The sequence below is a fragment of the Alosa pseudoharengus genome, unplaced genomic scaffold (genome assembly GCF_046254945.1).
Source record: "Alosa pseudoharengus isolate Yale_2024_CS ecotype anadromous, Long Island Sound unplaced genomic scaffold, YU_APseudo_1.1 YU_APseudo_1.1_scf_1, whole genome shotgun sequence".
In the NCBI taxonomy this organism is placed as follows: domain Eukaryota; kingdom Metazoa; phylum Chordata; class Actinopteri; order Clupeiformes; family Clupeidae; genus Alosa; species Alosa pseudoharengus.
In genome coordinates, this window is record NW_027468564.1 from 51,834,218 (window position 1) to 51,861,465 (window position 27,248).

The 27,248-nt window shown below is 39.0% G+C and overlaps 1 protein-coding gene and 1 long non-coding RNA gene across 7 annotated transcripts; one reads left to right on the plus strand and one right to left on the minus strand.

Annotated features, from left to right (window-relative positions):
- The first annotated feature begins 945 nt into the window (after positions 1 to 945).
- LOC143132424 (uncharacterized) lies at positions 946 to 13,273 on the plus strand. Of its 5 annotated transcripts, XM_076291965.1 has the most exons (12): positions 946 to 1,014; positions 1,120 to 1,141; positions 5,499 to 5,588; positions 5,719 to 5,871; positions 5,987 to 6,175; positions 6,293 to 6,472; positions 6,747 to 6,935; positions 7,053 to 7,241; positions 7,367 to 7,546; positions 8,008 to 10,732; positions 10,802 to 10,814; positions 10,854 to 11,951. In XM_076291965.1, the coding sequence occupies exons 3-12, from the start codon at positions 5,504 to 5,506 to the stop codon at positions 10,977 to 10,979; spliced, it is 4,029 nt and encodes a 1,342-aa protein (XP_076148080.1). In that variant the 5' UTR covers positions 946 to 1,014; positions 1,120 to 1,141; positions 5,499 to 5,503; the 3' UTR covers positions 10,980 to 11,951. The 5 variants fall into 5 exon arrangements, with proteins under 5 accessions (XP_076148080.1, XP_076148070.1, XP_076148052.1 ...); XM_076291955.1 differs by having other exon boundaries at positions 8,008 to 10,498; positions 10,583 to 11,951; XM_076291974.1 differs by lacking the exons at positions 10,802 to 10,814; positions 10,854 to 11,951 and adding an exon at positions 13,089 to 13,273 and having other exon boundaries at positions 947 to 1,014; positions 8,008 to 8,081.
- A 9,931-nt stretch (positions 13,274 to 23,204) lies between these two features.
- LOC143111049 (uncharacterized) lies at positions 23,205 to 26,526 on the minus strand. 2 transcript variants are annotated; one of them, XR_012984493.1, is made up of 4 exons: positions 26,438 to 26,526; positions 25,744 to 25,814; positions 25,051 to 25,657; positions 23,205 to 24,063 (listed from the first exon to the last, which is right to left on the minus strand). It is a non-coding gene; the product is annotated as an uncharacterized LOC143111049 (long non-coding RNA). The 2 variants fall into 2 exon arrangements; XR_012984492.1 differs by lacking the exon at positions 26,438 to 26,526 and having other exon boundaries at positions 23,206 to 24,063; positions 25,744 to 26,420.
- Between the last annotated feature and the right edge of the window lie 722 nt (positions 26,527 to 27,248).

The following is a 27,248-nucleotide window of genomic DNA, read 5'->3' on the forward strand; positions in this document are numbered from 1 at the left end:
ATTTGGCAGATGCAGGGAAACAATTAAACAAAAAAAACATTAAAATAGCATAAGGTTGAACTATTGAAACAAGCCTTGCAAATTAAAACCTACTTGTTTGACAAGGAAATAATTGGCCAAACTACACAAGGGTAATGCAGTTCATAATTTCATTGTTTACCTTTAAAAGTCATCAAACAAACCCGATGATTCTAGCCCATTTTATTTGCGTTGCCCATGCAAATCAATCCTTTTAGCCCGACTACTTATTTTTTTCTACATTTTCCTACAGATATCAAACTGAGAAAGAAAGATTGAATATAAACAACTGAAAGTCTTTATCCAAGGACAGCAAACAGGCAAAGAAAAGCATACTTCAGAAGGAGATGTATGTCATTGGCAACCTGTGAGACTGGGCTTTTCATGCTGGGACCCACATGGACAACGCAAATGAATATACATTGACTAGAAATTGGCTTACCGAACAAGGGTACTGCATGGGTCTCAACTGGGTCACATTCTCAAAAGAAAATATAGGATGTGGCTACAACTTCGATTCTACCCTAGATTACGAAGTTCAAGATAGTGATGTAATTTTGACTGATATTCGACTATTGAAGATTGTTAACATCCTTATACAGTTATTAATACAGTACTATGTATATATGTATTCCGCTCTAAAACAATTGTATTTACATTTTTGAAAGAGGTACACCCCCTTATGTAGCTGAATTGGCTGAATTGCCAAGAACTGATTTAAAGATCATATACTGTGATCAGTGAACAGAGCAGTGCTTAAGCATTCAATAATTGTGTTACTTACTCTGTTATAACTGAAATTAAATGTGTCAATATGATTACAAATATTTCATTGGTCAGAACCTTGACTTGTCATATGTTACTAGGTATATTCTTTTCTGGGTGGTTTCATACGGACGGTATACTGTAGTTCCCTCATACCAGTAACTCTTTGACTAGCAGCTCTTACAGAGGGAGACATCAAAGTGAATTCAGCCTACATATAAAAAAGACTAAGTAAGTATGTACTTCAGAAAATAATGTAAAGTAAGGAATGTTGAGTAAAATAGTGCTGTCCACAGAATAGTTAATTAATTAAACCATTTTTCTCTTTTATTTCAGTTTTGACTTAAAGTAACACAATGTAAGAATATCCTTTCCTAGTCAATTCTCAATTTTCTGGGTATCTGTTTAGTGCCAAGGAGGTACACCTACTGGTTAGCACTTGGGACTTGTAACCGGAGGGTTGCCGGTTCGAACCCCGACCAGTAGGCACGGCTGAAGTGCACTGTGTGTTCACTGTGTGCTGAGTGTATTTCACTAATTCACGGATTGGGACCAAATTTCCCTCACGGGATTAAAAGAGTATACTTACTTATACTATACACAATTAATCATGAATTGAAAAATTTGTATAGGATTGTTTTTAGGAGGGTTTGTATAGGATTGTGTATGATTGTGCAAAAATCTTAAAGTCAATATATATTTCTGATAATGTATAAGAACTTCCTCACACACAAATATTGTGCCAAAGGTATTTTAACACATTATGTGTAAGATCAGAGTGCTATTATAGTTTTTCAGTTGATTTGGTGTATTTCTCAGATCAGAAATGAAATTCTCAAAACTGTTTGTTCAAATTCCATATCATATTTTCACTTTTGCACATCATTGAAGCAGATTCTCCCCATCTTGAACAAATAGCAATGGTTTAGTACAACCATGCAACTGATTTTGTACAAATGCTATTTTAATTTGCTAATGTCATGTTGGTCAAAATGCACTATCCTGGTTATTTCATCGCTTGTGTCATTACATGCAAATGTGTTGAACTAGCTGTCATTAACTAGTTGTCATAACTAGTTGTCATAGTCTGTCTAGCTAGCATATATAAATATTAGGGCTGTCAAAATAACTGATTAATTTCGATTAATTAATTTGAAAAAAAATAACTTATTAAAAGAAATAGCGCAGATTATTCGATTCCGTATGACCTTTGACCCCGATCCATTCCAGTCACTAACCATTAGACTGTAAAATGAAGGAGAGAGAAGAAAATGTGCTGCCTAGATCATTGATTGGAACATTTACTTTTCAAAAACGGCCTGATGGTGTTGATAAAAATAAAGTGTTGATTAAAGTCCTCTGCAATATCTGCAGCAAGGAATTTGCATATCACCAGAGTTCGTCAACTCTAAAGTCTTACATCAATGCAAAGAAATAGTGTTGACATTGAGGGGAGTGTTAATTTAACACCCCTAGGTTATATCTGTGGCCTGAAATGCCTTGTATGTGAAAAAAAACTTCTTCCCGAAGCACTTTTGAATTTATTTCCTCAGCATATTAGGTCATATCATAGATTATTATGCCCATTATTTGAACTGTGAAAATAATAATAAAATAATTTTTGAACGTTAATGCACTAATGCTGATTATTCAATGATTCATTTGAATTTAAATATTTAAAATACTTTCACAGCAAAAATGATATATGCAATTAATTCGATTAAATTTGTTAATCGATTGACAACCCTAATAAATATATGTGACCTGACAGACAGATGTATGGAAAGATATACAGTAGTGCACAGCTCTGACCAAGGGATGCTAAAATGCAAAAAAAATATTTATCTATGATTAGAATGTCAAATGTTGCAAAGACGCATATATATATATATATATATATATATATATATATATAGGCTACTGACTAGATGTTGCCTTGGCTATACTGTTCATTGGAAAGAAAGCGTCAATATATATATCGACTCCATCTTAGATATATATCTATGGACTCCATCTTGGCACATAGTTTAATGCATCAGCGTCAATCTAGGCAAAGGTCTAACAAAAATAAGATCACCATAAATCGTCAAAATCTCAATCGATTTTAAATTTTTTTGGTTTGTTCCAAATATGTGTTTATGATCGAGTCCAGAGAAAATTAAGCTTTTGATAATAAAAAATAAATTTAGCCGTCTAGCCCCATAGACTCACATTCATTCTGCACTCGCTCGCAACTGCCTATCTGAGTCATTTGAACTGGTTTGGCCTGTTTCACATATTTGGTCAGTGTACCATGCAGCGAACAAAAAGAACCATTAAAGAGGCCCTATGCAACAATTTTAGCAAAAATTACCTTAATTAGGCAGGTTGAGAGTCGTTCTGATGGTTCTACAACTCGTTTTGGGTCGTTTGGTGGGTGCTTCGTCTCCCCCTAGTGCTTCTCCGTGGAAAAACCGAATATGCAACTTTCTGGTCACGGTCGGAACACATCCGGATGTAACTCGGCGGAAATACTCGAAAATGTAGTCAGATTGTAGTTTCTAAGAAGACTGCAAAACGGACTCCGACTTGGCTTTGTTGCTGTTGAAATTGTAAGTAGCCTACCTTTGGGTGAACTTCGTTTTTGTAATGTGATTTGATAGTCTCTTGAACAATGTGTTTGCTCGACCGTTTTATTGTGAGCCCTATGTGTTTAGTTTATTGATGCTAGCTCGCTAGCTATTGGGGGTTTAGCGTAGCAGTCACTTGATACCGAAGCTGCAGGGGGAGCTATGTCGTGAATAATGCGAGCCCAAATCAGGCGAAAACCCAGAAACAGCGAAGGAATAACCAGACCTGCATAGGGCTTCTTTAACAATGCATGCATTTGATACTCCTACGCAGTGGTGGAGGAAGTACTGAAACTCAGTACTTAAGTAAAAGTACAAATAAGCAGAGAAATATTTACTTTAGTAAAAGTAAAAGTACCACAATGCCAACCCTACTTAAGTAAAAGTAAAAATGTATTTAAAGTAAAAGTACTTGCATAATAATTTATTATCTTAATATCTATAGGCCTATTCTAATACAAAAAAAATCAGTAGCCTATGAGCTGTGGCATTTTATTAAAGCTGGTTTTAGGTTATACTAGGCTAGATAGTTTTAAGCTGATGCAATTGTGCTTACCATCCGTGGCCCAGTTTACATTCTGACTTACAATTCTGGAGACTAATTCTGGTTATCTACTAGGGTGATATGCTGAGATAAGTAGGCTATCATTCAGCAAAACACGAGAGCCTGAAGTTTAACAGGGTAGACAAGGGAAACGTCTGGTGGATCGTAATGTCAATGCCAATTCAGATTGAACAGAAAAGTTGTTGAGAAAGGTGTCTTTATGATAAGGTTCAGTTTCACTTGAGCAGACGCGCATACATTGAATGAGCGCTCACATTACTACCCCCCAATTGTAGGCTATGCCTCTTTATTTGATCACACAATCAAGAAATATTTTAATCTGGAACATGTTTAGTTTTTTTCGGACAGCGGTTCTATAAACGGTCTACCATTCATTTGTGCCGCAAATAATCAGACGTGTGACAGAAGCATGGGCATAGCCTGTAACTTCGCTGCTCCGTGGACTAGCAATCTCATCGGAGAGGAGGCCCTAACGCTGCAGATAATAGACAGAGAAAGGCAAGCATATGCTCAGGGCACAGAACACAGTTGCATGTCCAGTGTAGCCATGGGTCTGGTGAATAATGCAGATAATAATGCAGATAGCTACAAGCTTCAAAGATTTATAAGCAGGGCACGTAGCGATCTTTGGTAGCAACCAAAGATTCTAGAACAGAGCTCTGGTCTGTTCTAGAATCTTTGGTAGCAACCCAGCCCCCTGGTAAAACATGTTTGTCAAAGAGAAAAAAAAAACTGATCATAAAATATAAAATAAAAAGGAACGATGGTGTTGTAGAAATGTAGCGGAGTAAAAGTACAGATAATTGCTGCAAAATGTAACAAAGTAAAAGTCAAAAGTATGCACTATAGATTCTACTTAAGTAAAGTACAAATACGTGGAAAATTTGCTTAAGTACAGTAATGAAGTATTTGTACTTTGTTACATTCCACCACTGCTCCTACGACTCCCATTTTGACACTGACACTATGACAACACACAAGTATGATAGGCTACACAATCTTGTAATGTGGCCAAACTCCTGACCAATACATGGCTAGAATTTATGGTTCTCTGATCGCATAGTTTGACATGGTCAATTGTAAAAAAACATTGTGGATGACAAAAATGTCATCTGAACAGGCCATAAAAGTCAGTCTACGGGAGCATATTAGGGCCACATGAAGAGAAAATATTTTAGAAAATTCCGAGATAAAAGTCAAAATCTTTGAAATAAAAGTCAAAATCTTCGAGAAACAAAGTCAGAAATATTTTCTGAGATTAAAGTCAGAATTTCTGAGAAGATACCTCAAAATTTTCGAGATAAAAGTCAAAATTTTCAAGAAACAACATCTCCTTAACATCTTTAATCTCAGAAATTATTTCTGACTTTGTTTCTCGAAATTTTGACTTTTGTCTCAAAAATTTTGACTTTTATCTTGAAAATTTTTACTTTTATCTCGGAATTTTCAAAAATATTTTCTCTTCATGTGGCCCTAATACGCTTCCGTACGTATCAGTCAGTCCCAATGCTTATTTAAGTAAATCTTTTCAAAATTTCCAGATTCCATGTCAGCCAGTTCCTCTGGTTTGATTCCAATGGAGTCGGTCCTCCTTATATTGATCCTAATGGCATGCTTGTCATCATCAATGGGTATGTGCATAAATTATAATTGGTATCTTATTTGTGCATATTGTTTGATATCCTTGGTTTTAATACTACTGCTTATGCAAATCAACCTGTTTTAGTCAGACTACTTATGCATTTTTACATTTTCCTGTAGATTTCAAACTGAGACCGAAACACATTGAATATAAACCACTGAAACAGTCTTTATCCAAGGACAGCATTACCCATTACATAGGCAAAGAAAAGCACACTTCAGAAGGAGCTGTATGTCCTATGCAACCTGTTATCCAAACGGCAATGTTGTTTGGTACGTTTGCATTGGTATTGTTTATTAAGCTTGTGTTTCCCCAAAAATTCTATCATATAATTCTTCACTGAATAGCGATGACATACGTAATGTGATGTGATTCTCTTCTATTCAGAGTCCTCCATGCCACCTTGTACTATGGAGGTCAAAGTGAGACACAAAGACATTTGTGACATGAAACTTAGACCAATGGAGCAGCCTTTCTCTGACGAGAGCATCACCCGATACCTTTGCATAGAAAACCATTATACAGGAGACGTATTTCCTTTGCAACCTTATTTTATCCAAACACCAACATTGTTCGGTACGATTGTGTTTGTAAATAATGATATTTCCTTTGCAAGCTTTTCCAAAATCTATCATAGAATTCTGACTTCACTGAATAGCGTTGACATACGTTATGTGATTCTCCTCTATTCAGAGTCCTCTGTGCTACCTTGTACTATGGAGATCAAAGTGAACCCCAAAGACATTTGTGACATGAAACTTAGACCAATGGAGCAGCATTTCTCCAAGGAGAGTATCGCCCGATACCTTGGCTCAGAAAAACATTCTTCAGAAGGAGACCTTCAACCTTTTATCCAAACACCAACATTGTTTGGTAAGTTTGTATTTGTAATTTTTTTTTAATTGGATGGTCCCTGTATCGAAGGGAGAGAGCAGCCACCCTACCTGATTTTGAACCATGCTCTCCAGACCTACAGCTTTACAACAATGTCAAATAGCCGACATTTTATCCAAATGCCAATATTGTTTGGTACGTTTGCATTGGTATTGTTTATTAAGCAGCTTGTGTTTCCCCCAAAATTCTATCATATAATTCTTCACTGAATAGCGATGACATACGTAATGTGATGTGATTCTCTTCTATTCAGAGTCCTCCATGCCACCTTGTACTATGGAGGTCAAAGTGAGACACGAAGACATCTGTGACATGAAACTTAGACCAATGGAGCAGCCTTTCTCTGACGAGAGCATCACCCGATACCTCTGCATAGAAAACCATTATACAGGAGACGTATTTCCTTTGCAACCTTATTTTATCCAAACACCAACATTGTTCGGTACGATTGTGTTTGTAAATAATGATATTTCCTTTGCAAGCTTTTCCAAAATCTATCATAGAATTCTGACTTCACTGAATAGCGTTGACATACGTTATGTGATTCTCCTCTATTCAGAGTCCTCTGTGCTACCTTGTACTATGGAGATCAAAGTGAACCCCAAAGACATTTGTGACATGAAACTTAGACCAATGGAGCAGCCTTTCTCCGAGGAGAGGATCACCCGATACCTTGGCTCAGAAAAACATTTTTCAGAAGGAGATGTATTTCCTTTGCAACCTTTTATCCAAACACCAACATTGTCCGGTATGATTGTGTTTGTAAATAATGTTTAGGTCACATTTATTTCCTTTGCAAGCTTTTCCAAAATCTATCATAGAATTCCTCACTGAATACCGTTGACATACGTTATGTGATTCTCCTCTATTCAGAGTCCTCTGTGCTACCTTATACTATGGAGATCAAAGTGAACCCCAAAGACATTTGTGACATGAAACTTAGACCAATGCAGCAGCCTTTCTCCAAGGAGAGTATCACCCGATACCTTGGCTCAGAAAAACATTCTTCAGAAGGAGACCTTCAACCTTTTATCCAAACACCAACATTGTTTGGTAAGTTTGTATTTGTAATTTTTTTTTAATTGGATGGTCCCTGTATCGAAGGGAGAGAGCAGCCACCCTACCTGATCTTGAACCATGCTCTCCAGACATACAGCTTTACAACAATGTCAAATAGCCAACATTTTATCCAAATGCCAATATTGTTTGGTAAGTTTGTGATTGTAAATAATGTTTCGGTCACAATTAACATGGATGGTCCACTGCACATTATCTACAGATGTTTAGATTAGGAACAAACTATCCATTCAGTCTCTGCTAAGTGCACTGACTGTCTCAGGATAAGGTTGGAGGTTTGGTTTTGTTCAGTAACTGTTCAACAACAATTTTTTTTATTTTATTCACTACCTTTGTTGTGTTGGCTATATGTACTTTGATATTTACTTCATTCATGTTGTAGCTAATTTAATTGTAGAATAATTACTTTCTACCTTCTTTTAAATATTTTACCATAGACGTCACACTGCTACATAATGTTGGAAGAAGAAAGACAGTCAGCACGGGGCTCAGAAGTGGATCATTTGACGATGTCAGTCTGTGGAGAAAATTTCCAAAATCTAACAATCAAGAGTGCCCTTATAGCTATACAAATTCCAGTAAAACTGCTACTGGAAACATTTTTTATGCTAAAAGCAGCAAGATTTTACAGGAAACAGAAATATCTCCCAGTATTGGCTATTGGAAAGTTAACAAATTGCAACACATATTGTCAAGGAAATCAGACACTACGGCAGCATTTGATTTTGAGACCAGGGAAAGATATTGGTTTAATGAATTGTTAGACCAGAAAAATAATGGAGGAATGGAAAGTACACAATTTCATGTTTTTCACAAAAGTAGAGACACAATCAATGGGATTTCCAAACTTAGAGAGGAAAGAAAGAGTGATCAATTTAGGAGAAAAGGGAAAGATATGAAAACAAATAAAACAGAAGAAGCTGAAAGGAAGATAGCTGGTGCCTTTGATTGCACACATATAAAACAAACAAAAGCAACAAAAGGTTATGTTCATTATGACGTTTTCTATATTACCGGTATTGCTATTTTGTTATTTTATTTGCTATTTTGCATATTTGCATACATGTTGATTGTCAGTGTGCTGAAGAAAATTAGGAATGAAGAGGAGAAAAAGATAATTGAACTGGAGAGTAGAGTGAGAGATGAATTGAAGAAAATGTTAGATGGATTTAAAAAAGAGAGAGATGTAGAGAAGAAAAGGACAGATGATTTGGAGAAAGACAGAGATATACAGAAGAAAAGGACAGATGATTTGGAGAAAGAGAGAGATGTAGAGAAGAAAAGGACAGATGAATTGGAGAAAGAGAGAGATGTAGAGAAGAAAAGGTTTGATGAATTGGAGAAAGAGAGCAGTGAATTGAAGAAAAGGTTTGATGATTTGGAGAAAGACAGAGATATACAGAAGAAAAGGACAGATAAATTGGAGAAAGAGAGCAGTGAATTGAAGAAAAGGTTTGATGAATTGGAGAAAGACAGAGATATACAGAAGACAAGGACAGCTAAATTGGAGAAAGAGAGCAGTGAATTGAAGAAAAGGTTTGATGAATTGGAGAAAGACAGAGATATACAGAAGACAAGGACAGCTAAATTGGAGAAAGAGAAAGATGTAGAGAAGAAAAGGTTTGATGATTTGGAGAAAGACAGAGATATACAGAAGAAAAGGACAGATAAATTGGAGAAAGAGAGCAGTGAATTGAAGAAAAGGTTTGATGAATTGGAGAAAGAGAGAGATGTAGAGAAGAAAAGGACAGATGATTTGGAGAAAGAGAGCAGTGAATTGAAGAAAAGGTTTGATGAATTGGAGAAAGAGAGAGATGTAGAGAAGAGAAAGCGAGAGGAACTGGAGATGAGAGTGAGAGATGAGGAAAAGAAAATGATAGATGAATTGGAGAAGAGGAAGAAAGAGAGAGAAGAAGAGATGAAGAAAAGAGATGAACTGTATAGAGTGAGAAACGAGGAGAGGAGAAAGAGACTGAAATTGGTGGAAAGAGTTAGGAATGAAGAGAAGAGAAAAAGAGTGAGATTGGAGAGGAGAGTGAGAGATGAAGAGAAGAAAAAGCGAGAGGAACTGGAGATGAGAGTGAGAGATGAGGAAAAGAAAATTATAGATGAATTGGAGAAGAGAAAGAAAGAGAGAGAAGAAGAGATGAGAAAGAGAAAAGAACTGGAGAGGAGAGTGAGAGATGAAGAGAAGAAAAAGCGAGACAGGGTGATAGAAGACGAGGAAAGAAAGAGAAAAGATATGGAAAAAAGGATAAGAGCTGATGAGGCAAAAAAGAGAGAAGAGCTAGAAAAAGAAATGAAACAAGCAGAAGAGCGAACAAGAGAAGAAGAGAAAAACACTTGTCAAAAGGATATTAAAGATGCTTTATCAAAGCACTCAAATCTTCCACTGGCAACCATCTTTCAAATATGTTCTGATGTTGGTAGAATCATGACTGATGTAGTACGATGTAATCGAGAGGCGAATACTATGAAAGAAAGACGGAATGAACTCAGAGATGATGATACAAGGATGGAGATATATCAAGCCTTTCTTGAGGACATACAGAAAAGGGAGAAAGATACTGCCAAAAGAGAAAATGACATCATAAAAGCACAGGACATTCTAAAAGACAGACAGAATGAAATAGCAGCAAAAGAGGATGAGTTAGAAATGAGAGAGAAGGCCATAATGGTTAAAGAGGAAGAGTGCAAAGTCACTGCAGAGTCACTCAGGCTGAGAGAAGAGAAGGAGAGAGAAAGGCAGAGAGAAGAGGAGGAAAGAGAGAGGCTGAGAGAAGAGGAGAGAGAGGAGAGAGAGAGGCAGAGGCTGAAAGAAGAGGAGGAAAGAGAGGAGAGAGAGAGGCAGAGGCTGAGAGAAGAGGAGGAAAGAGAGAGGCTGAGAGAAGAGGAGAGAGAGAGGCTGAGAGAAGAGGAGAGAGAGAGGCTGAGAGAAGAGGAGGAAAGAGAGGAGAGAGAGAGGCAGAGGCTGAAAGAAGAGGAGGAAAGAGAGGAGAGAGAGAGGCAGAGGCTGAGAGAAGAGGAGGAAAGAGAGAGGCTGAGAGAAGAGGAGGAAAGAGAGGAGAGAGAGAGGCAGAGGCTGAGAGAAGAGGAGAAAAATCGGTGGATGAAATCAATTCAGAAAATAATACGGCTGATAGTAGAGCAGGAAATACAGAGGCAGAGAGAAGAGGAGGAAAGAAAGAGGCTGAGAGAAGAGGAGGAAAGAGAGGAGAGAGAGAGGCAGAGGCTGAGAGAAGAGGAGAGAGAGAGGCAGAGGCTGAGAGCAGAGGAGGAAAGAGAGGAGAGAGAGAGGCAGAGGCTGAGAGAAGAGGAGAGAGAGAGGCAGAGGCTGAGAGAAGAGGAGAGAGAGAGGCAGAGGCTGAGAGAAAACAGGAAAAAGAAAAAGAAATGCAAAATATCTTAGAGAGACATGACATGAGATTTCTTAGGGGATCACATTTTGTTGAGCATATCATGCAAGTGCAGAGCCAGATGTTTCTGAAGTCATGACATATGTATTACCCACATCTATATTGTCCTTGAAATAATACAGTACTTATTGTTTACTCTAAGCCAGGGTGGTCTTCAACCTTTTTTCCTCCGAGAGCTACTTTGACAAAATGGACGTGGCCGGGAGATTTTATGTTAGTAATTTCATGCTATGTATTCACATAGCTGATTTCCACCCAAAACCGCTGAATAAGATTTGTTTGCTTTTTAAAGGTTCCTTTCAACTCATTTACCTTCTGTCTTTGTAGACTGTGAATTTGATTTCAAAGGAATTTTAACATGTTTCCCAAGTGACTGGGCTATCAGATTTATCTTCCTCAAACCTTTTGGAGAGCTACTTAGAAACAGGTTGGGAGCTTCTGGTAGCTTGTGAGCTACCTGTTGGAGACCACTGTTCTAAGGTCTACTTTCTGCACTGTAGCTTGAATAGTATTCCTCACTTGTAGCAGCTAAGTCACTTTGGATAAAAGCATCAGCTAACTGTGGTAAATATAAAACCATGCCTATTGCAAGGGCGCAGAATCGCAGCTTTCATTTTTTAGTCTTTTCTAACTTATGCATATGCTTTTGAGGAGGTGTTGATAGAATAGTGAAACATTGTGGAAAAATATATGAGAAAAAGCAAACACCTGTTTTGCAGAGCCTAAATACAATATGCAGTAGATCTATATATTATTATTCTTAATTTTATACTTAATAGTTTTGATTTAAGTGACATGCAGTCGACATTTTACAATTACTGTACATAAGAAATAATGACATGATGATGAATTTATGTAGCCTGACGAGCCAAACCCACATTAAAATGTAGGGTCTGGGCACTCACCGTTCGCAGTGCTCAGTCCGAGGGGCGGGATAATCAGTTGTCTTTCAAATTCCCTCTGCACGCAATAGGACAGCGGCAGCGCTATGAGTCCCATGCGTTTCCCACCAGCGGAGCTAGTTGGATAGTTCAAACGTTTGCCAACTTAATAAAAGCTTAACTCATGTCACACTGTTCGCCAACAGCAAAATCCATCTTATTTGTTTTCAAGTAGCAGGGAATTCAAGCCAAACCGTTGCAACTCTGCCATCAATCATTATGTTAAGCCCACCAAACGACTCTATACACGATTCGTTAGGTGGCTAGCCCTGGCAGCAAATGTAATTTGCTGCTGCTAGGGGCCCGTCTAGATTTCTAGGCTAGACTTTATGCCTTCCAAATAATTAATCAATAAATTTATATGTGCATCTACAAATACTGTTATTTCTATTCCATAAAATAAAGATTTTAAACTTTGTTGTTTTGTTTTAATGTAATTTTGCAGTCTGTTTTCACCAGACTCGCTCTCATTGTTTCACTTCACTGTGAAGAGAGTCTGGGTACCCTCCATTGGGAAATGTTTCCAACCATAGCATGGTAATGGGTGTATACTTTGATTTAACATGACTAACCAATCACAATGATTAGGGATTCCAGTAACACTTTATAATAATCATTTATTAAGCATTTGTAAACAATTAGTAAATGGTTTGTTCATAATTTGTAAAGTATTGTTCCTACAATAATTGTCATCAGTAAAGCATGTGCACACACAGTAAATGGTTTGTTCGTCGTGAAAGGCTATATTTAAAAAATATTATAAATGTTTAAGACTTAAAAATGATGCAATAATAATTTGTTAATGAAGTAATATATCCATTATTTAACAGTGTTCAAGGAATTGTCTATAGTTTTTAAGATCAGTTAGAATGGGTGTAATGATTAAGAAACTATTTAGGTGTAGTGTAGTGAATAAGGAGCTGGGTTAGTGTGCAGTAGCCTGAAATGTTGGGGGTTCATTCCCGGATTTCACCATTGTGCCCATGGCCTTAAATGTAATGACATGTGTAATTCGCTTTGGATAAAAGTGTCTGCTAAATGAATACATGTGAATGTAACCTTTACAACTCATTTGTTAATGTGTTGTAAGGCATAGTGTAAGCCCCGTCTTTTGCCCAAACCTTTTGCATTTCTAAAAAATGCCTTTTGCAATTGTTTCAGAACAAAGCTGCAGAGGTCTGCCACATACTACCCCCACAAAGAAAATTCCTAACCCCCCAGGGTGCCATGCCAAGCTAATTATCATACAGTATTGGTTACCTCTGAAATCACTGTCTCTGTAAATGTGTTGTGAGAATAATACATTCATGTTTGGTCTTGAATTAATACTTGTAATTTGGGCAACAGTCTGATCATGGTTTCATTACAATTGAATGTATCTGTGCATAGTTGTAGACTAAGAACTACACTGTAGCATAAAGTTATGATATCCACCTGGGCCACACCCATCCCCCTCAGACAACAAAGGCTGATGAGTCGGGGGTGGCCCAAGTGAATGATAAAAGTGGAGGCTCTTGTCTTCCTCGCTCTCTTCTCTTGATCTTGGCTCTTGTGGCTTTGTCTCTGCTCTTCTGGCTCTTTCTTTGACTGGCGCCTGGCCTACTTCCTCTCTCTCTCTTTCTCTCTCTCTCTCTCTCTCTCTGACTCTCTTTCATTCTATCTTCCTCTTATTCCCTCTATCTTTCTATCCGCTATATGTGTTTGTAGTCTAATGAATTTGGTATACTGTTTCTGGTGTATCTGCTATTCTCAGCTTATTATTATGACCGCCGCGCAGCGAAGCATATAGGTTTAGTCAGATTTTTATTTTTTTTATTTTTCGCATGGCCAAATTTCCGTCAAGGATTCCCGGGACACTGAAAGACCGGGGTACACGAAACTTGGTGGGCATGTAACCCCACATGGATAGCATGGAACCATCGTTTTTCGTTTTGATCTGTAGCCCCCCCGCTGGACTGGACCCCCGAAAGGAGGGTAGGGCAGACACAGTTTTCTGTGAATATCTCCAGAACCGTAGGGCTTAGGAGGACCACCTTTTTTTTTTGTATGTTGATCTTAAGGGGCCATGTCAACCCATTCCATAACCACTCATTTCATGTATAGCGCCACCTAGTTAAACACAAAAAAGTTAAAATGAGGTGTTGTAATCGCAGGTATCTGTGACCTAACATAGTCAAAACTGCACGAAATTGGAAGTGTAAGATCATTATGACACCCTCTGAATGCACACCAAGTTTCGTGGAATTCCGTTGATGGGAGGCCACACAATAAATTAATTTATGTTACTTTACACCAACTGGCCTGTAGGTGGCCGGAGACAGTTTTCTGTGAATATCTCGAGAACCGTAGGGCCTATAGGACCACCTTTTTTTGCAAGTTGGTCTTAAGGGGCCATGTCAACCAATCCCATTACCACTTATTTCATGTATAGCGCCACCTAGTTAAAAATTATAAAGCAAAAAATTAGGTGTTTTAATCACAATATCTCTGGCTGACATTGTCAAAACTGCACGAAATTGAAAGTGTAGGATCATTATGACACCCTCCGAATGCATGCCAAGTTTCGTGAACTTTCGTTCATGGGGAGCCTTACAATAAAATAATTTATGTGTACATTTAGTGACCGTACACCAAGAGTTTTCTGTGAATATCTTGAGAACCGTAGGGCCTAGGATGACCAATTTTTTGCGTGCAGTTTTGACCATGTCAGCCAGAGATATTGTGATGAAAACACCTAATATTTTGCTTTTTAATTTTTAACTAGGTGGCGCTATACATGAAATAAGTGGTAATGGGATGGGTTGACATGCCCCCTTAAGACCAAGATACAAAAAAAAGGTGGACCTCCTAGGCCCTATGGTTCTTGAGATATTCACAGAAAACTGTCTCCGGCCACCTACAGGCCAGTTGGTGTATAGTAACATAAATTAATTTATGGCGTGCATTCAGAGGGTGTCATAATGATCCTACACTTCCAATTTCGTGTAGTTTTGACTATGTTATGTCACAGATACCTGCGATTACAACACCTCATTTTTACTTTTTTGTGTTTAACTAGGTGGCGCTATACATGAAATGAGTGGTTATGGAATGGGTTGACATGACCCCTTGAGATCAACATACAAAAAAAAATGGTCCTCCTAAACTAGGGCTGGGCGATATGGACCAAAACTGATATCCCGATATTTTGGGGCTGATTGGCGATATACGATATCGATACGATATTGATATTTCAAACAGAAAGAGCGAAGTGCTTCATATATTCACTCAACGCAACAATTATGACAACACAGCCGGTTTTAATTATATTCATTTCAGACTGCTCTAACAGAGCTGTGCAAAAAGGTGTAAACAATAACATATACCAATAGGCATACAGTTGCTCTGAGGGCTGTGCAAATAACAATATTCGGTCGACCCTGATTGGCAACACAGGCCTACAGCTTTACAATAAAGGTAACACAAAACATAGGCTACCGTTAAAAGCCAATATAATAAACCAATTGACATACAGATAGAGCTGTGCAAATAAGAAAAAAGTAGGCTACACAGCACATACTTGTTTGTAAATATTTAACTGCACAAGGAGTAGGGCTGGGCGATATGGACCAAAACTGATATCCCAATATATTTTGGAGCTGATTGGCGATATACGATATATATCGATATTTTAAACAGAAAGAGCTAAGTGTTTCGTATTCACTCAACCAGCTTTAATTAGAATGATTTCAGACTGCTCTAACACAGCTGTGCAAAAAAGTGTAAACAATAACATAGGCCTACAATAGGCATAGGCTACAGTTGCTCTGATAAAGCTGTGCAAATAACAAAAGACCAAAAGTTGACCCTGACTGACAACGCAAGCCTACAATGTCCTACAAAGGCTAAGAGCAGTATCTGCACTACATTTCTTAGCTAAATTTACATTTTTAGTTTGCAGTTTGTATAGAAAAGTAGAGTGAAACCAAGGCAAAGTGCAGTATCGCCCTTACTGCCTTGATTTCACTTGCCATTACTGCATTCTGCCTTTGTTTCACTTGCCCTTACTCTAATAGGGTGTGTGTGTGTGTGTGTGTGTGTGTGTGTGTGTGTGTGTGTGTGTGTGTGTGTGTGTGTGTGTGCAGGGACAGACTGGGACTAAAAAAAGGCCCTGGACTTTCTTCTAAAAAGGCACACTACCATTCACACTCACACATATTAAATGCCAGTGAAAGTATCATATTCAAAATAGTCAGTCAGATTTTACAAAAAGTAATTAACATGTACTTTGACAAATATAAGCAGCAGTGTGCAAAGGTGTCAAAGGTTAGGCTTTGGTGTGCAGCAATGCAATATTGCTTGACATGAAAGTCTACAAGAATACCCGATTGATTTTGTTCCATTTTTACATAAATGTTTATAAATGACAGAGTTGCCATTGTTAAGGCATCAAGCAGCATATCTTCACTAAAAATGTAGTAAGTACCTCCTCAATTAATTTTAAAACTGAGTGATTATGATCACTTGTACACTTACTGCAAAATGTTATTGTATGGCCATGTAAGTATAAGCAGTAATGCAAAGGCAAAGCGCAGTATAGCCTATAAAACTACCAAATTATGCCTAAATGTCAAAAAACAAAATGTTAAATATTCGCCTCACTTTGATCTATCTAATGATACCCCTTGTTGTTGAATATAGTTTGATGCTTATACTTATACAAAAAGCTGTTTTTCTCAGTTTGGCATTTTTGCAGATACTGCTCTTAGCCTTTGTAGGTACATTGTACTGCACAATGCAATATTTTGGGCACAAAAATATTGAAAAACCTGCAGTTTTGTCACACAATCCATTTTTTTTACCCGTAAGGGTTTGATAGGGCCTAGAGGACAAGCAAATGTAGCCTATGATGGCCTAGATATGTTGCTGCAACAACAAATAGTTTTAAACAATTAGGCTACTTAAACAACGTAATTGAGTCACTCATCAAGAGTGTGATAGACGCTACCGTTGTTTTGTATGCGTTCATTTTTGCATGTTCCGGTTCGTAAGAAAAATCCCTATGCACGATTGAATGGGGTTTCAGGAATCATAAAAAATGATGCCCCTAACTGCTCGCGAGTCCCCGCGTGCATATCCTCTTAATAAAATCAGCGTGTAGGTTGTCTCCCTGAGGACTTTAGATATGCTACTGTATATCGCTAAACGCAAGCATTCATCAGTGTATTTAAATTAGCTAGGCTATGTACCAAAAATGACATTTTACGGTGAGTCGAAGAGCTGTAAACAATGTTGTAACTTAAATCTGCGTGTACAAAACCGCTTGGAGCTCCAGTGGAATTTTGAACAAGAACGAGAATTCTCAGTCTAGCCGTTGATGTGCCGATGGAATAGACATCAGCACCAACCTCTGATCAAGGTAAACAAAATCTGACTCAGTGTCCGTCATGTTTGAAAGTTTGTAGTGCTGCGAGGGAGAACGTGCACACGCAGGGGCGCAGTTGAGCAGAGCTGCGGCTATCTGAATGGTCTGAACACAGAAGAGCAAGTGGCTTTGATAAAATGGCCCATTATTTGACATAATACCGGTATTACGATATTGTCTCAACTACATATCGTTTTCAAAAATATATCGGTCGTAGTCGTAATACCGATATATCGCCCAGCCCTATCCTTAACCCTACGGTTCTGGAGATATTCACAGAAAACTGTGTCTGCCATATACCCTCCTTTCGGGGGTCCAGTCCAGCGTGGGGGCTACAGATAAAAAACGAAAAACGATGGTTCCATGCTATCCATGTGGGGTTACATGCAGGGGCGTAGCACCAAATTTTGGGCCCTATATGCACAAGTGGTGGCCATGGGCCCCCCCCTCCCCAACCAACCAACCAACCACCGGCTGTAAGCATGACGCATGAGGTTCACAACTAACTACTATCTATTCACACATTGAATTAATCTAACAACTCTTATATGTACTGTATAACAGAAAATAATCTCATTACCCAAGACTTCACTGAATTTCTGTTTTATTTGAATAATGTTTAAAAGCTAGAACATGAAATGAATGAAAACACTTTTGGCTGAGAGAACAGCTATCTATACAAATTGAACACTTTTGGCTGAGAGAACAGCTATCTATAGCTAACTGAGTGTGATGCGTTTCACAAGTTAGCTTTGCTACTAATTTGACAGCCTTTCCTCATGAACCTATAGGCTATAACATTAAGTCTACTAAGTTAAGCTATTACCTCATAATTTTCGAATTAGTAGGCTATTGAAATGTTGTGGTAGGCTATAAATCAGGCATCATGTTATTTCTAATTTTGTGTTAATGCTGTTTTAGCACTGATAATCGCGGATTCGCGGTGGTATTGAAGTGTTTTGTAACCTTCAGGAGTTCATTTCATTTGTAGACTATTGCTTTCACATTGGGCTCACCTTTCTTGGGAAAGAAGGCTGTTAACACTTGTTTTCCCTCATTTCTTTTTTTCTCCCTTTCTTGCCTCTCTTTTCTTTTCTGGGAACAGGATTTAGCTTTCTTAGACTTAGACATCTTCAGACCGTGACCGTCTGCATTGCCGCTTCGGCAGAATGAACGTTACTTCAAAAATGCGCCTAGCAGGGGAAGGCGGACTGGACCATTTCGTGCAAGGGAGAGGGTGCCTGCCCTCAAACAATGTTGGCTTGAACACAATTTAATATATCAATCAACTGATGCATTTACCCGAAATATTTGCATCTATATTAGTTAATAACATTTATTAAGATCTTGAAATTAAGGAAATTATTTATTATTAAGGAAAATAAAATTCAACTCCTTCCCCCGAAGCGGCGGTCATAATTACGACTGAAATGTCCCCACCAATATTCAGGTTGAAATGGGGGGAAAAGCGCTCACATGCGCTACACAAAGAGTTAAATCATTTCTCACTTCAGTGCTGCGGATCATCTCGTACAGATCTTGTAATGTGCAGTAGCCTATAAGGGTAAATCGCGCTTATTTGAAGTTACCTATAATAACTACCAGTGAGCCACAATCTCCTGCGCAGCATTGCGCAGCGCTTCAGCTTCACTTCGGCATATGAAGTGCGTCCAAATTCACCCATTCTTCTCTGTTGAACTCCTCGAGAAGTAGGCTACTCATCACACATGTGTCACATGAAAGAGCCTTTTCTCAGCTTTTAAACGGTGCTAGCTAGCCACTAGTTCGCGAGAAAAATAACTTATTCTCTGCGCCCATCTCCACATCCATTCGTCTTGGTGGAATACACACTCTTCACGCAACACATGACAAATCATATATCAGAATAAACAGCAGACCTTACCGAACACAAAGGTTTAATGCATTCCCGTGTATAGATAGCTGTTCCAGAGTAATCCGGTTTTGAAATAAATTGTAGCAAAATTCAACATGGTCTTTCGGCTTTAAGCATTTCTTAAAACTGAGCTGTGCTTACATCGCCTAGATATCTGTAAATATTAGAATCAGATAATATACAGGCAGCTCACGGTTAAGAGTCTGTCAATGTAGCCTTAATGATTTCTTTTCACAAAATGCTAAGCATGCATGTATTTAAGTTTCTTAAAACTGAGCTGTGCTTAAATGGGTCAATGCATGATTTCATAACAGACCAAATAGAAAATAAATGTTTAATGTTAAATATAGCCTACATATCTGTACATATTAAAATCAGATTATGTAGGCTACACAGTATAGTTAGATCAAGTTGGACAGTAGCACATTTTAATCATGGATAGTTGGACAGTAGCACATTTTAATCATTTTATATATCTATAGTGGCTGGTGAAAGAGTTGAGTGGCTTTTTTTTTGGGGGGGGGGGGGTGTCAGTGGGTAGTGTCCCCACGAAAGCTCAGACCAAACCTACGCCCTTGCCCCTTCCTCTCACGTGAACTAAGGGGTAAGGGGTAAGACAGAGAATTGGGATTGGGCCTAAAGCTGCTTCTCCACTGCTCCTCATTACCCTGGTTGATCTGATGTAAACTATGACCAGCAAGGCACCAATCAGACTTCCAAAGATCATGCCAACACAGGATCCTCGTACTCCATCAGATGTCCCCACAAGTGACCCTATAAGAGCTCCGATGATGGCCATCAGTATGACCCCACATGACTTCATGGATTATCTGAGAATTGGCATGATCTCCTCATGGTAACCATGCCTCACTGTCTGCAGGTCGACCATGTCTCTCTCAGGATCCAGACTGGAAGATTTCAGTGTGGTGAAATCTATAACATGAATTTGTGAGTATGCACATTTGTATCATATGCATTGCACGCAGGGGCGTAGCCAGGATTATTTTATAGGGGGGGCCAGCTGGGTCCAGACTTTTTATTGGGGTGGCACTTGGGAATCAAAACTGAAAAACTACTCAAAAAGTTTTGAAGATTAGGATAGCCTATTTTAATAATGGTAATAAATTGTGTAAAGCCAACACTGATACACAGGTCAGTTTGTTGTCCACTCCAAATCATTTTCCATAAGCCAATGCTATAAAAAGTACATTATGATAATGCACCTTACTTAATCAGTCTTATTCAAATGATGTTAAAGAACAATAATAAATACTACAAAAATTGTATTCAGATATTTAATCTTATACTGATGGCCAAACTATATTTCTTTCTGATATCCACTCTAAGCACTTGGCTGTAAGTAACATGGCTCTGAATTAAGAAATTAACCCTTAGAACCCTAGACTGTTTTAAGGGCTTTTCCTTTAGTTATAAGCATTTATCCTGGTCATTGTAAGTGCCATTTACACATGCTATATTTTTTTCAGAACAGTCTAGGCTACCCAGATCTGCCACCAATTCATATTAATACTTGCATTGATTTAATTTTGATTTTTAAATAATACAAAGACAAAAAGCGTATTATACCATTCTTATTTTGAAATGTATCTCTGTCAGCTGGACATGACTTTCATGTATGTGTAGGGCAGACTGTCCTGAATCTGGCAATATAAGAACCATGGTGGAGGGGGGCTTTGGGGCTGACAATTTACAGACATGTGGTGTGCGCCTTAATAAATGCCTTTTTTTTAATTTAGTAATGAAAAATGCCCTTTCTGCGCTCCGTATCTGTGACACGAACTGATCTGACCTGACTGAACCCGAGTTTGCATGTTCTGTACACTCATGATGATTCTAAAACAACTTTTTACTGCATTGTCATGAACAAAGTGAAGGCAAAAAGGTGTTTCTTTGTCGAATAAATTGGGATACAATGTAAGTCTCGAATTGGATGCCATGCAGGAATTTGCTGGGATCTCAAAACCGCATTATGAACATACTTTGCCATAGAGAAACACATGATAGCGTTGGATTATGAACATGCCTTGCCACTACAACACACAAAAACGTGGGGTAAGTGGAGCTATATGAAGTTATTATTTTGATGTGATTTCATCTGTTATATAACCCAGAAGGATGTATCAAATGGTATCAAATGATAGCTCTGTATCTCCTCTTTCATCTGACATGCGTGGCATATCTATCCGATCACGGGTTCGTGAGTAGGGCCTAATTCAAACGAGAGTTGGTTTTTGTACATGATGTTATTTTGCAGACACGTTGTCTGTTTTTATAGCCCAGAAGCATCGATATACTTGGTACCAATAGATAGCCCTGTGTCACCTCTTTCTTCTGATATGCTTGCCATATCTATGCGACCACGGGTTCGCGAGTAATTCAAACGAGAGTAATGGGTGCGCAGGTAAACTATAAATATGAATCAATTTCATGATTTTTTTTTTATTTTCATACTTGATCGCACAGGCAAGAGTTTAGTCTCGTTGGAAAGCCCCACTTCTGCTCTGTCACACAATTAAAGTTTCATCTCGCTGCGATGAACAGTTCTGGAGCAATGTAACAAAGAACTCAGGCAAAGCAGCCTCTGCCTGACCAGCTATGGCAAGAACCACACGCAGTCAGCAAATTATGTTTTTTATTAAGTAGCCTAGCCTAGGCCCTATTAGCCTACTTTTATTGGAGCCATGATATGTGCCTAATATGCTTGCATTTCACCCGAATTTTATCGAATTTTATCGTTACCGCGGGCATCCGATTATTTCTGATCAGCCCCACACGTCAATGTCAGAGCCTACCTAAGGACAGCCCAACGCAGCTCACTTGGCTATGATTCGTAACACATTCTAACATCTTATTAGCATTAATGTTCCAACTCATCATCAACTCACCTGTTGTTACTGAGGTTAAGTAGTAGTCTACTGTCAAGTGTTTTTAACAGATGACTTGAATTGTCCCGCTGCTGCTGCTGCTGCACTAGGCCTATAGGCCTACTCATGATTTGATCACAACCGTGGGCTACACTTCCTGACTGGGCCAATGGTTGTAGATAGAGTGCAGTAATTGGTTCAGTCCCTGCTTTGCAAAGTGCCGTCGAAAACGGCAGCAATTATTTTTTCTTTTTTACTTTTCACTGAACGGAGCTGGGGGGGCCAGCAGGGTGGCCAAGCTTTGACCAGTGGTGGCCGTGGCCCCCCCTGGCCACCACGTAGCTCCGCCCCTGATTGCACGTGTCTTGTGAGACTACTTCAGGAAAACTGAACTCATAGCTTCCTGTCCTATTCATAGTTGTCCCTGTTGTCTTCTGCTCCAGACTTCCAGAGACGTGCAGTAACTCAGTCTGAGTTAAGAGGGGAGTGGTGCATGTGTGAGTGGTTGGCGCCTTGGCAAGTCATGCTAGCCACAAGTAATGTCAGTTTTTGTAACAAATTGTTGCTGGTTGTTTGGTTTCTGTCTAATGTCTTAGTTTGTTGTGTGCGTGTGTCTGATTAAATGAATGAATAGATGAATGAATGCATGTTGTGATTGTCTGATATATGCATTGAGTAACTGACTCCATAGTTTGTTTTGTTTTACTTATTTTGTTTGTTTATGAATTTCTCTCGGTCTGTTCCCCTTTTTTGTTTACCACTGGTAGAAGTCTAGCGCTGCTGATCCCCAGTGTGACAGCGTTTGGCCCATTGCAATTCATTTTGTCATTGTTTTGTTTGTATTTTTTTGTCATTTTGTACTTTTTTTTTGTCATTTTGTACTTTTTTGTGATTTCTTTGTACCGCTGACAGGAGGCCATCGATAGTGCTGCTGATCATTTTTTTACAGCTGTTGATCTCTAGTGCCAGGGCCAGCATAAGGTCCCTGGCCAGTAGTGTATTTTTGGGTTTTGGATGGGTGACCCCCTGGAGGCTCGCTGACCTCTCAGTGGTAAGCCTCAGCCCTGTCCTATCCTCATTCCCCAAACATATCTGTACACACACACAGCGGTTCTACCCATGCCATGTGCACAGATTCAGTGCTATGCTGAGCTGTGTGAGGGAGACTGGCTACAGCAGCTAGAGCAGCAAAAGCCAATGTGTGCTTCTTTGAACGATATTTAATGTTATATTTTGCATCTTTTAGCCAAATAATGTCAAACTTGGCACTGCACTCACCCATGCCCGTAGCAAGGAACCAGCCATTTTGAAATCAGTCGGACAAACAGTTCGAGAGATATTTTACATTTATTAATTTAGCAGACGGTTTTCGCCAAAGCGACTTATATATATAAATTACATTACAAGGGCCATTGTCCGCGGAGCAACTCAGGGTTAAAGGTGCTCTAAGCGATGCTGCGCGTTTTTTAGGCTAAAACATTTTATGTCACTTACTGTAAACATCACCTAACCAACTGCTAGCTGTCTGTGTCCTGAATACACTGTAAAAAAAATGCGATCTCTGTGGACAGCCCAGGCTCCAAAAATGGGGGGGGGAGTAGCGAACTAGCTCTCTGTTTTGTTTGAAAGTCAACAGAAGTGACGTTACCCAGCATTGCTTAGAGCACTTTTAAGTGCCTTGCTCAAGGACACAATGGTGGAAGGCAGGAATGGAATCCACCACTTTTCAGGCAAAATAAAAAAACAGACAAACACACACAAACACAAACACACAGACAGACGTTCCTGCTCTCATTAATAAATAGACGACAAGTCCTGCAAAAACACCAACAAAGATAATAACACACCAAAGAAACAAAAAGCTACAACCATCAAACACACCACTAAGATCTTGTAGTCCATGTTCTTCATTCCGTGGCACCTCTCTATCTCGTGTTGTTGCTGGTCGTGGTCCTGGGAGACAAATAGAATCACCCATCATACATCACTCATAGTATATGGGCATTATTATTCCAGAAAGTAATCTAATTGTGAAATTATTTTGTATCTGTATTAACTTTTAACAGATTTGCAAAAATGATCTCTCTCTCTCTGGGCTGGATGTTAGCCTGGGTGTTCCCATGCTGCCTTGCGCGCGATTTGATTCACGCTGCTAAGGCAGCCTGGAGACCATGGAGCAAATTTTCGCCTGAGATAGGAGACCAATCACAGAACAAGGGGGAAAGCAAGACGATGATGAGCTATGCACAGATGCATTTGATAGACATCCGTGGCACCCAATAAACGGATCTGGGCATTTTTTTCAAATACGAGAAAATGAACGTTTGGTTCCCAGACCACGTCTCATTGAGAAGTGGTGGTGCTAGCCAGGCTAGCTGGATGTACAAAGAAAGCACTAATAGCCTACCAACTTTTCTATGCACAAAAAAGAATGCTCACAGCTGAGTGGTACCAGAAGTGCAGTTGAATGGAGTTAACCGATTGCAACATTAAAAAGAATCAAACGATTAGCAATCATATATGATATTAAGATGTCAGCAGCGATATACATAGTAGTTGTACTTCACTTTAAAAAGATTATACTCTAACTGTACTCTAATGACAGACTTTATACCCTTGTCTAGCAGACGTAAAAATAAAAATATACGACATGAGAAAGGCAAACAAAAGTTAAAGCTGCTTTTGACATAGTATGAAATCTAGTGCTCTGATACCGGTTCTGTTGCCTCTGAAAGTTTCTCTAATTGACACATTTAACCGCAATTTGGATTACACCTGCTTTTAAAAGGCGGAAGTTTTTCACTGCAAAACAGACATTAGCTCTTTTCATGCATATGGCGGAATTCGCCATATTCATGTTATGTGGCAGCCATTGTATAAACCATAAGATCACTTATGATATCCTCATTGTTAAACAAACCGTAAGGAAATTAGACTCACCTGGTGACCCTCTGCTCCTCCTGTTCCTCAGATCCTGAATGAGGGCTGCAAGCAGTACTGCATCTATGGTTAGTCTCTGCCCTTTCACCTCATGATGTTGAAGGAAACTTTGTTTGTATCTTGCCGCCATTTGATCTACCTTCTGTACGAGCTCAGAAGAATTGGGCCTGTCCACAAAAATAATAGAATGTCCTCCTCCGCATTTATCTACAAGCTGTCCTAGAACGTGTCTGTCCAGCAAGATCTTGTTAGACATAATTCTGTAGGTGCAGATGAACACAATCATGGTGAGTCTCCAGGCTCTCTCGGAGAGAAAGCTCATGTGCTGTTGGGCCCTCTCCACGTCACACCTCGCGATGCCCACGTCGGGCCCCATGGGCAGTGCCAGCAGGAGAGCCTGGAGGGCAAAGGGTCATGCTTCTCATGACCTCCTGTTCAACTGCACCACCACCTGTGTGTTCTGAGTCACTGTCCCAGCCTTGGGTCATCACCATGGTGACTGTCCGGCCAGATTCTTCTCTCTCCAAGCACATCGACCCATCGCACGACAGGCCCATAATGTCCTTGCTGACCAAGCCAGCCTGACCCAATAAGACTATCCGTAGATCTGAAAGTGAAAGGGATCCACAAGATAAGACAGGAGTATGGTCTATATGATCAATTGTTATGGCAGAAAGCACAGTAAACACTTACCATGTTTAGGCACGTATCCATGGTCCATCTTGATATTTGTTTTGTTTCAACAGGCTCTTCTGACACTATCTCTGTGTATGGAATAGAGATGATAGCCCAGAGTTAAACAGACAGGAAAGGCAGTCTGGTAAAGTACTGAACAACAATGCAGCCAAACCTTTGTTAACTGTTGTGATAACATGCAGGTCAACAGTTTTTTCAGTTTCTGTATTAAACTTGCCATAGTATCTATATAGTAGGACACTAGAATATCAACAGCGGAAACAACGAATTCACCTATTGACCTTTTGGCATGAGACATGACTGCACAGGGATGAAAGGAAAATTTCCAATTCTTCTAATTTATCTATTTATTCTTAATTAAATGAAAATGCTCAATTTATGTAATTGCTCTTAATCAAATGCTCCAACAGTAAGGCATCTGCTTTTCTAATTACAGCCCATAGTTCCAAAATACAACCTACAGTATTTGAAACATCATTATGTACTCTCATTCTTTGATCCTCAGTATATTAAAGTGTCCATTAGATACATTTTAACAAGGGACATATAACAGAATTAATCCATTTTAAACATAATAGGTTAATATACAGTACATAAAAAATACAATGACCTAGTTATATTTGTCATTCTTCTTATGATTTTTAGTCTAAATCGAAATATTATCTGTTAAATGTATTTTGTAATACATCACCTTAAGGATGTTCTTTCTGATATACTGAATTCTGTTCAGTCTGAAGTCTTCCCGTCAAATGAGAGCATGCGACCGAACGCAAAGGCTTGTTTGAGAAACTTTGAAACCACCTTGCAGAACCGGTTTGTCCCTGCATGCCCTGTCCCTGACCCTTTTTTTTTATTATTGAAAGTAGGCTTTATATTGGCATGATGGAGTGGACTCCAGTTGTTTCCTTATGTGTTGTGTCATGGAACACGGTAGCCATAGTGCTGATACAGAGTACTGGAGTGAAGGGCCTGATGAAGGTACCATTCAACTCTGATGATCTACAGGTCTTCAATGACTACACACCTTTCTCTGTCTGTTCCATTACAGTCATTCCTGTATGTTAGGCATTGCATTGTGGTCAGCGGTGTTCTGTTCAGTCTGAAGTCTTCCCGTCATATGAGCTGCTACATCAGTCACTCTCAGCCATCACGAGATTTAAAACTCTCTAGAATAACTCTGGAGTACCCCTCTAGAGGACCTCTGATGTTCTAGAACAATCCAGTCATCTCTTTCTCATTATGGATTGACACACATGAACAATTGACAAATAGAGATACGTAGCTTTTTAAATAATTTTCTTGAAATCCATTCAATCACTTTGTTTTAGTCCATACATCTAGAATAGTGTAGGCTTTTTATCAAAGTGAAATGGTTGACAGCAGATATCAACTGTGTGAGCTATAGATGTAGAGGAGTTCAAAGGAAATCAAAGAGACACCGCAATATTATCTTTATAACTAGATGTACCACAGAGCGGTACACAATACACCGCCCAGTCCTG